Source organism: Pyrus communis, chromosome 7 (genome assembly GCF_963583255.1).
Source record: "Pyrus communis chromosome 7, drPyrComm1.1, whole genome shotgun sequence".
Taxonomy (NCBI): domain Eukaryota; kingdom Viridiplantae; phylum Streptophyta; class Magnoliopsida; order Rosales; family Rosaceae; genus Pyrus; species Pyrus communis.
Genome location: NC_084809.1, coordinates 15,950,471 through 15,961,671, shown reverse-complemented (window position 1 = coordinate 15,961,671; position 11,201 = coordinate 15,950,471). Strand labels below are relative to the sequence as shown.

Below are 11,201 nucleotides of genomic sequence, written 5' to 3'. Positions count from 1 at the left end.
AGCAATCCCTCCTAATCCCCGGTTTAAGAACGATCCCTACTTACATATCTACTACAATTGTCAACAAGAGGGTTTAATTTGTGTGTTAAGTAATTTTCGCATCAATAGACTCTTTGTCATCTGTGTGAGTTTTCTAGATTTGGCAATTCTTTCTACTGCCAACCCTCGCCGTGGTCAGGGCTGGTGGCAAACCTTTTCCTTTTCGTTTTTTTCTTTATATCTGTTTTTTTTTCTTTCTTTCTCTCTGTTTTGATGGTAGCTTCTATTCAACAAACCAAATTTCTTTGTCCCAAACCCTCTTGTTATCATTTTAACAAGCCTGAACTCTAGTCAGAAAGCCCTCACTTTTGACATTCCTTTTCCTTTTCTCCTTACTGTTTTCTTACCTCTATGTTTACATCCAATCTATCTTCTAACTCTCCCAATTCGCTCAAGCATCATTTGATCCCACAACTTTCTGGATCTAAAACCATTTATTTCCGCCACATTTCGAGGCTTTACTGGAAGGTGTATAGAGCTCCTGCAGCTCAGGTGTTCACACCACAACCTTCATTGTGTGTGCCGTTTTTGGCATAGTTTCTTATAGGATGTTTATTTCTATAAGTTTCCTTATATTTATGGTTCAGATCTGTGTGCTGCTTGTTTGAGGACAATGGAGTTAATTTTCTCCTTGTTCATTTCTGGAGCATTAGGTGATTGGATTTCAAGCATCCTTAGGGGGTGCAAGTTTGTGCAAGGTAGATATTGCTTCGATGACGGCAAAGTCAATTGGTTGCTAGGGTTTTTGGCTTTGTTTTTTTTTTTTTTTTTTTTTTTTTTTGGGCTCCAAACCATGTGTTGGGCTCTTTGTTTGTGCTGCTGATAACTCATATATTTCAAAGATTTATACCATCCATTCCTAGTCGATGATATTTTTGAGTTAACCTAGTTGCATTTTACCTTCTTTTGTGTTAGTGTGCATCTAATCATATTTTGGAGCTCAGTTGAGGACAAATAAGGCAAAATGGTGCTAAAAGTGGAGAATTGAATAAGGATGTTGATGTAGACAAAGAATTAAAAGTGGAAACTAAATATGGTTATGAATATGGCTCTCTATAAGACCAAAAATAGAAAAAAAAAAAACGTGGGAATTAAATGCCTAATTACTGGGATGTATTGGCAATCTGTAACAGCCTCTTTAACATCATAAAACATAGCCTTTCAGCCACTTTTACACACACCTTTCATTCTGAGCTAATTTCACAACTCCAGTCACTATTTTTCTCTCTTTTCATCCACACTCAAAACTCCACCCATTCTATACACTCCAACATCATCGAAGACTCATCCCGACAAGCTGTTCTTGGAGAAGTTTAACATCATAATTGCTTCAAGGGTTTCCTCTCTCTTTGATTTCTTTTCACTCATGTTGTGTATTTCCAATTTCATCTCTGTGAACATGATGTGTAACTAAATTCATAGACGGGGATTTCGATGTAACCTTGCACAATTGACCCATGTTTTTATGTTAAAGTATTCAATTCATCAATTTGTCTCTTGTTTCATTCACTAAATCTTTTGTTAAATTTGTTTGTTTATTTTAATGATTGATCGCCATTAAGATTTCTTACAGATCATTTGATCAAGATTATAGTAAATATCATGCTTAATCTTGGTAGACATGCGAATGAATGAAGAGAATGCTATGCCAACATCCTGCCATGTATTTTCTTTGGTTCTTTTACGTTTTCTTGTATGCTAAAGACTCTTAATTTGGAACCGAAGTTGAACATCCCAATTAGGTTCTAGATTAGGAGAATTTAATCAAAACCACACATCATATGGTTGATCTCAAAATCCTTGGACCCATCCTTATCCTTTCTCAATCAACTTATCATTCGTTGTTATATTTTTGTTGCATTTTTAGTTATTTTCATTAACAACACAAAACCTACATTCAATTTGTTATTTTCATTGTTTAGTTAGGGTTCTTTCAAGGCTAGTAATTTATAGAGGTTTAATCAGTCCCTATGGTTCGGCAACCTTACTTGTGCCATTGTACTAACCATATATTGCACTTGGAAGGAACACAATAGTTGCTTTGAAGGTTAATAGTTTTGCTATGTGTTTCATTTATAATTAAGCCTCTGCTTATGTACATTTTTGTGTTGCTAATAAATTTTACCTTCCACATAAAATAAAATAAAACAAAAAAGCTAAAAAAAAAGAAAAAAGAAAAACAAGCCTAGTCCTAAGACCAAGAACACCACTTGTTATCATGATGCCCTGTCAAGACTATAACATAACCATATGGCTTCGCCTCAAATAGAAAACTAAATGACAACATATTGGATGTCACCTAAACCCAAGATAATCATTGATTTCAATAGATGGACAACAATACAACATAAGTCCTAGCCAAAAAATGGGTTAATGCTTCGTTGAGCCAATCAAAGACGAAAGCAAAAAACCTAGAAAAATAATGCGATACACTGGGATTCGACCAATCTAACATATGAGAGAGATGAGGCAAACCACAATAGATACTAGAAATAGGCAGAGGAGGAAATGAGGGAAATGGAAGGACTACCATCGATCTCAAAGCCAAATGCAAGGGCCGGCGACTAGAGGCAAGGCTCTTAGATTTTCTCTCCTTCTTTGCATCAACTAACCCATGAACTCACTTTAAGTTTTGTTTGTAAGAACTTAACCTGTAGAAATGATGAAGAAGCCACGATCTTCAAAGTTGACATTCTCCTCTCTATAAGTTTCTCAATGCTCAAAGCTCAACTAATAATAGGCTTTTGGTTCTACAATTAAGCGTATCTCTGTGAGAGCAATGACCACGATTTATATATATATGTATATATATATATATATATATATATGTTTTAATCCACTTGAATCTTCTATTAGATTCTGAGTGAAATATTGACAAAGAATCATTGTCCATTGATGAGTACATAATCATGACTGATATATTCAATCCTATACAAAATGAGACAACACCTCTTTATATAAGACTTTTCTTGACCAATTTGAACCACCACAATAGTCAACTATAATTCATAATCAGTTTTGTACTCACATTCTAACATTTAACAATTAGTTTCTCACATTCTTACATTCTCTCAATTGAGTATGAATTGTGTTATTAAAAAAAAAATTTCAAAATATAACAAAAGTGACCACAAAGTGTATGTCAAAGAGTTTTAATTGCATCATATACAATCTACTATGCATTTCAAAACATAGAATCCATGAACCTTTGGTGCAATCCTTAATACAAAACTAATTGAAGAACTCTCTCTCTCTATATATATATATATATATATTCAATTTGCAATTTGAAATTTATAATATAGTCTGACTAGTAAAACAAATTCAAATAATTTTACTGCCATTCATCAGGCCAAATCGATCAACCATCAAAGATGAATTTCAATTAATATCAATTCTAGTAATAACAATCATTCGAACACAATAAACAACTTATCAACAATTCAACCAATTGCTAATAAACCATAAATTGGTTTCCAATCATCCAAATAAATAATGATATCACAATTCTGTTTTCAAGAGCAATTAATCACAAAACTCTTGAAAAGTTGACTCTATAGCCAACCTATATACCCTTAGACTTATGCTCATTCTCTAACATTGTTGATATGAAAATATTGTGGCCTTGCATGGAAAAACAAAGCTACATGGGTTTATCTTGCTCTAGATCAACCTTTTGTGCTCTATAAGGTCTCTTGTGTCTTTCTTTTTCATTTTCTTCTTCATGGGTAAGCCCATTCGGACCTTTTCTTCCTTGGTCTCCTTACACCCTTCAATTATTTTTTCAACTCTGGAATAAAGTTTGGCACCAATCGGATTTGCATCCACCCTTTTTTCTTTGCTTCTTTTTGCTTATCTTATCCCGACAGCCTTGGTATAGACGAAGATGGGATCCCCAATTGGTCAACATCATCGCCAACACTAGCGCTTGACCTTTCTTTAACAAAATAATTTTGTCCAGTGTTGGTCTGCAGTGGTTCACCATATTGGACAATCTTTGAGGATGTCCCAAGCATGAAACAACTTAAAAGCGGAGTATTTAGCCGTATTTCTTGTTTTCGAAATCGCCATTGCTTTCTTAGTCTATGCAAGGAATAAAAAAACATCATTTAGTTGGAAAATAGATTGTGTACAGGGAAAATGAACTATGAAGGGAGACACCCACCACTTCTTCAAACTCCTTCCACTTGCAATGCCAATTACGGCTCTATCCAAGCTTACCTTCCTTAAGTTGCACACTTAGTCTTTCACTGATTGTAAACACCTACAAAGGTTTGGTTAGTAGTGGAGATGGACTTAAATTGTCAAATATTTTATCCCACGTGAGATATTTATTTTTGTTTGTGTTGACAACACCATCCTCACTAGTAGAAATCCATGGCAAGCACAAAGCAACATCTGTTTGCCTATAGATTACTTTAGTACACGTGTATAGAAGCGTGGCAAGGCGACATAAGCATATATAATCCAATTTACATGCATGGTTAGTGGAACGTTGGATTCCGTTCAATCTTATTAAATTAATTCACGTGATCTATGTTAATCGACTTGTTTGTGTTCATGCAAAATGAACACATTCATAAACTTAAATTAAGTTTACAATTCTAACCTTTACATTTCATATGAGGATGAATTCATTGTTGATGCTCCCATATGTTAGCCTTCTACTAGTATTTACACGAATGAATCTCTAGTTGGTGAAGTAGGAAGACAACCAACTATGTCCTTCTCTTCCAGGTAGGTCTAGCAAGGGGTATAGGGTGTGATGTTTTATTTTTGAATTTCTCTAGATTAGAAAACTTAATTCTCTTCTCTCAATTTTTTATTTCACAATATGTAAAATCAACACTAGGAATAAAGACCCTTTACGCATATATATAAAACACTTCCATAAGCCAGTAGGATTACATTTTAATCCTCTACCACATATGTGTGCCGCATGTCTAGGAGACACTTCCTTTGGGCTTGCCGCACCCTCTTTGTCACTGGGCTTTAACCTGGTTTGCTTTTATTTTATTTATTTAGTTAATCTGGTCTTTCCTTTTGGATATAAACAACAAATAGAAGTCCCAAACCAATTAATAAAAATCATTTAATATAAACAATTTAGATTAAATTCAACCTTCACAATTTTATTCTTTGATATTATTCTATTGTTAATAATTTGATTAATCAAATTAATCTTATTTTACAAAATTAGATATAAATTAACATTGTAAGAATACTTACAAACTGAATAGTAACACCTAGCAATGGCTTTTGGCTACCTAGATTTGTCGGATTATGTTTGAATTCATAAAACACATATTTAGGACCTTAGTTATGGTTACAATGCAATTTTGTTCATTTGTCTACTATTTTCCAATCTATATTTTAGAGCTTGAAACATTTGTCAAACTCTAAGCATGAATATGACTGCCCCGATGTATCTCCTGTACATTATTTTGGCCAAAGACTTTTGGAGATAGATCGTCAAGGGGTTACTAGAATGTCAACCTTCATGATACCTAGAAGGTGATAGATTCCTTGTTGTACATTCACGTATCTCCATATTGATGTACATGATTTCAAACCTCACACAATAGGGCTTCGTTTTCATTTGAGAGCTTCAAGGCGAGACCGAATATCACATTCCTCAACACCAAATAGCCAGTGATGCCTTAGGTCTAAGAACTAAACCAATGATGTCATAAGTGTAGTACAATTGACAAGTAGGTAATCTTTCATTCGTACACTACTTGGTTGGTTAATGTTCAATGAACTCAATCTCATATATAAGCACCTTTATATATATACATGTCACTACATGCTTAGTTTGAGACTTACTACTAAATACAACATAAACCAAAATTTGCGGGTATTCGATAGTTCCTTCGATCATCTTATGGCTAGGAACATAGTTTAGGACTTAAGATCCGTAGGTTATGTATCTTATGATTGGAACATCTTTGCAATCCTGTCCCTACAACTTAAGTTATTCCTTGGGTTTATCCTAATCAATAACAAAACTTCTTAATCCACTGTTAGGTCGTACTCAATTGACAGATGTTCTTAATTGCCTTTTGTCGTCGATGACTCAACATTATGTTGCCATGAATAACCAATTACATGTTGCCATGTCAATTGCTTTTTGGGCATACTTCAGTAACATCTTCATCATTTGACCAATTAGGTTCTTTAACATGATCTTTTGGCATCCTGAAAGTTTTAGAAATTGGAAGAAATAGTTTTGGAAGTGGGCAGAAAGAAAAAATGGAGGAAATGTATGAGGAAATTGATTTTTTTTGTGGATGTGTGAACAACATAGTTTTTCTGGGTGAATTTTGCTTGTTTTAGCTGTTTGATATACTTTTCGACTATTAGATCTTTTTTTTTTACGATTAGATTTGCTTATATTCGATCTCAGTTGTTGGATTTTATATATTATATACTTGATTTAAAAAATATAACTTGAATCTGGATAGTTGGATCAACCAACATCACATTATTTCTAGTCATTAGGTAAAAAAAAAAAAAAAAAAAAAAAAAAAAAGAGAGCCTTTGGGCTCATTGTAAGTGGCCGACAATGGTGCCAATGTTGGGACCCAACAGTTGAAGCCTTGTCGAGTGTGATACGTGATGCACATTGATGGTCTGTGGCTAGGCCGAAAGCAAGCCATTCATGCGTACAGTTGGGGCTCATCAATTATCCTGGCTTAAATTTTGGGGGAAATTCGGCCCAATTTTTTTTCTCCCTAAGCCTTATTCTAGCCCAATGATTGGAAATAGTTAGGGGATTTTGAAGCTTAAATATACTCTATCCTCACAATTGCAAATGGTCTAAGAGCATCTCTAAGAGAAACTATAAATAAAAAAAATAATAGAAAAATAAAACTAGCAAGTGAATAGTGTTAGAAAAACTATTTTAGCTACTCAGTTTAATTTTTCATCTCCAACAATACTCTTGATTTTAACAAACTTTGAATACTTTATTATTAACAAATCAAATGCAACCCACTCATATTTTAAAACAACTTTATCTCTCTTCTACAGCATCTCTTGAACACTCTATGCTTTTAGGTTATATTAAGCTTTCTATTTATTATACTAGAAGCTTAACACACAGAATGTTTTGAATGCATAAAGTAGTGCCACACCAAGCATTCTTCTGTAATAAGTTAAGCCCCCTGAAATTTTTCTCACGACGGTGACAGCTAGAATTCATATCAAACGGTAGAGCATCCAAAAGTGCTATTAATAAAAAAGAAGATGCAGTTGAATAATAAGAGATATATATCGTCTGAAACACACAAACACACACACACACACACACACACATATATATATATATGTGAAGTAAATTAATGGTGATGCATGGTGGAGGAATGTTATATGCCCTTAAGTCCTGGGGTCCTATATATATTCTTAACAATATCGAAGTCTCACCTTTAATTTGCGATTCAAACAAGAATTCTCTGCTGAAGGCAGCAATTAATAATGATTATATAAAAAAAAAAAAATACGTACGAAGTCGAATGCAGTCATATGTTGATCTTCATTTTCGGTATCAAGTGATTATTATGGCTCCTCTTCCATCATTCCCTTGGCATCCGATCTCTTCATGATCCTAAGCCTCTTGCATGACTTAATAAACATCCTGCAAATGACAAGCATAATTAATTAGACTAACTACTACAAATTTGATATAATTAAAATCAGGTTTATTGAGCCTTCACAAAATTTAGAATTAGAGCTCTTGCTAACGCAAAACCAACAGGCAAGTGTAGAGGTTCATAACATAAGCTATCCCTTCCTTGATGTATGATATAGTATTGGCTATTTAGTCAAAATGGTCATTGAGATTCACTTACCTCTTCACTTTGGTCCATAAAATTTGAAATAAATAGAATTGGTCCCAGAGTTTGTCCAAAATCAATCATTTTAGTCATTCCATGAAAACTCTCCATAAAATGACAAAAATATCCTCAATTTTTGTCAAATCATTGTAGCCTATTGTTTGTTAAATTGAGGTTAACTTTGTCATTTTGATCCTTATTTAACATAGTTTTTCACCCAAAGGCTAAAATGATTGATTGTGGACAAACTCAGAAACCAATTATATTGATTTCAAATCTCAGGGACCAAAGTGAGGAGTTATGCAAATCTCAAGGGGCATTTTGGCTAAAAAAACTTATAATACTTTCAACATTTTCGACGTACTCACTAAATGGGCTATATCTATTAAATAAGTACAAAAAAATTGATAGTCATACGCCTTTTTTCTCCATATAATAATTTGTCTTAGTAAGCTATAGAAATAAGGAAAACTAATAAAAATAGCTTAAAAACTTTATTCATGACTAATCCGTAAGACCCCAAAGGACATTATTCTGCCCCACATCATTACAAAAAATGCTTAATTATGTCGGCAGTACGACCAAATATATGTGGTAAAAAAAAACAAAAAGATATTCGAATAATGTGAGAAATTGTGGAAAGACATATATAATTCTTCGTCCCTTACCTTTACAAGGATGAAAAAATTAATAGCATGCATGCCTAATGAGTGCCGGTTTTATAGACTTGATTAGTGTTAAGTCAACCAATATAGACCATTAACCCTATACACTTTACGACTAATCTTTAGCAACCATTATTGACCATCTACATGAACCTTATATGCAAATCCAGTTGTATTCCAAGATCTTTTTTTAATTCTGCATTTCTTAATGACCCTTAAATTTTTTCATGAGAGATTCACACTCAAGAAAATTCAACATGAAAATATAGGTTGTCTAATAGATTTGTTTAGCCACTTAGCACTAATATTCATCTTCACTTGAAAGTAAAAGGTCTTAGATTCGATTCTTGTCAAAATAGAATTTGAACTACATTATTACTAACCATAATATCGTTTGTTCAAAAATGAAAAAAAAAAAAAAATTGTTTAGAGTCTTATCTTTGAAAGCATTTGCTCAATTTACTCGTCTTTTACGCTCAATTGGATCATGGAAAGTTGTATCACCTCCATTAAGGATATATATTTCCAATCTTTGTATATGTTTGAACTTAGATTATCCCCATTTTTCAGTTCTAATCCTCAATTAGTGGTCAACTTAATTAAGCAACCCAGGTCTTGGTGTTGCCATAGGCATGGTATTTGTCCATAATAATACTGCAATGTTTGTATTAAGTTCTCAATAATATGCTTAGCGCGCACTTGTAAACTGTAATTCATAAGTATCAAAAAATAGAAATTATAATTCATGTCATTTATGTGTTGGGATTTTGGTTTGAAAGACTTACTCCCAAGGAACGTCTCCCACTAGCATCCAGTCTCCATCTTTGTCTTCATAAATGGGTGTAAATTCACAGTTGTCTGCATTTTTCAACACCTCGCCTGTAAACACACACAGATAAATTTACACCCCACATTGTAATTTCAGAATATGCATAGATAAAGGTTTGATAAATAAATAAAAATAAAAATAAAAACTACTTCCTTCAAGTGTTAGTTGTTGTACATACATATAATTAAATACATAAAAATAGATTGTATATTTGATCAATGTTCGTAAGTTCAGTCTTCAACATTCCACCTTGTTTCAAATTAAAATATATATATATATATATATATATATATATATATATATTCAACCACTTTTTCCAGAACCACTTGGACAAGAATGTATAAAAGAAGGATAATGCTAAGGAAACCAAATTAAACATGGTAGTGATGATCATGTTATTTTTTTTCTCCTATTGTTAATGCGTACATAATCAAATTTCACATATAAGTTTAAGTTAATTACTCCTATAACTAATGAAGCATAAAATGAATGTCTATATTGCAATTAAATCTTAATATCCGCTTTCCCATAATACATATCTTTGTTTTCAAAATTGAAATAAGAAATAAAGTAAAATTTAATTAATTAAATAGGAAGAGAACTTAATATACTTTATACTAATAGTAAAATGAATATACTGAATCATGTATCAGTATACTCACCGATGCCATAGCAACCAAATAACTTCTCCAACGCGAGAGCAAGATCTGCATACTCCTTGTGCATGGTCAAGTCAATTTTACGAAGAAAAGGTGCTCCATCCATGCTAACTTTGACGTACATTTTCGACGTCTCATTCAAGCCATTAATCTTCATTCTGTATGAACACAATGGAGGCCACCCCACAACCTGATTCTTTGTCTGACTTTTCCGGCAGTCACCAGGCGTGGTACTATTCCGGCCATCTCCACCGTCAATCTTTGAAAACACCCTTTTCTTCTCGTTTTTGTCCACTAAAATTGGACCACTAGACAATCCCAACCGCAGCTCTGTAAGTTCAAGCCCTAAACCTTCTTTGGCCATTTGGGTTTTGAGGTTTGAGCAATTTGGGTGTGTTATTTCCTTGTTTGGATCAACTGCTGATTGGTGGGAAATGGGATTTTTGTATACAGTTTTAAGTGACTAAAGGCAAGTCCTTATACATGGTGTGAAGTATAGAAATATAGGACATGGTGGGAGCAATGACAGGTCAACTGTGCCTTAGTTGGTCGGTCACATGAGAGGCAAAAGTGGGGACTATGTGCCCCTTACAAACACTAATGAAGGCCGGCACCATAAGTTGGATATGGGACAGATCCTAAAGCTATTGGCGCTTTGAGATTTGGTGGGATCTGATCTTCACCGTCCGATGTCCTCCCTTGGAACAGGTCACGTGATTTTTTTTATTGTGGTCGTGCTTTGCCTAATTCTATGTCATTTTTTTGGGGTTTTATTATAAGACGAGTTGGGATAGCTTCATGAAAGATGGGATTATGTTTTTACAACATATATATATATATATATATATGTATGTATGTATGTATGTATGTATATGTATAATGTATGGTCATCCCATTTGTTGTGCATATATACATAAGCATGAATCATGATGCAGCTAGGATTATTACTTAGCGGTCTGTGAACTCGTACATTGGTACCTGCATGGATAAAATTTGTTTGTGCATGCGTTGGCGCTAGGATGGCTTGATGGTGCATGCATATGTTAATAGCTACCTGGTAATACCAGCTAGCTGTGTTGTTTTCTAAAACAATAGATAAGATAACCAATAAGCTTTAGAGTTTGCAGTTGTAGCTGCCAATGCTAGCTTTGCCAGTAAGAGACTATTTGGAGGA

The 11,201-nt window shown here is 33.7% G+C and overlaps 1 protein-coding gene across 1 annotated transcript; it reads right to left on the bottom strand.

Moving 5' to 3' along the window:
- Positions 1-7,429: 7,429 nt before the first annotated feature.
- On the bottom strand, positions 7,430-10,466 carry LOC137740206 (auxin-induced protein AUX22-like). The gene is made up of 3 exons (XM_068480038.1): positions 10,031-10,466; positions 9,325-9,418; positions 7,430-7,675 (listed from the first exon to the last, which is right to left on the bottom strand). The coding sequence occupies exons 1-3, from the start codon at positions 10,389-10,391 to the stop codon at positions 7,597-7,599; spliced, it is 534 nt and encodes a 177-aa protein (XP_068336139.1). The 5' UTR covers positions 10,392-10,466; the 3' UTR covers positions 7,430-7,596.
- Between the last annotated feature and the right edge of the window lie 735 nt (positions 10,467-11,201).

What these genes read in the sequence shown, in the direction of transcription:
- LOC137740206 (XM_068480038.1), bottom strand. Translation starts at nt 10,391, where the DNA reads ATGGCCAAAGAAGGTTTAGGGCTTGAACTTACAGAGCTGCGGTTGGGA. An exon ending in ATTTGGTTGCTATGGCATCG is followed by an intron (nt 9,419 to 10,030) that starts GTGAGTATACTG and finishes GTGTGTTTACAG; the next exon opens with GCGAGGTGTTGAAAAATGCA. An exon ending in GTGGGAGACGTTCCTTGGGA is followed by an intron (nt 7,676 to 9,324) that starts GTAAGTCTTTCA and finishes TGTCATTTGCAG; the next exon opens with GATGTTTATTAAGTCATGCA.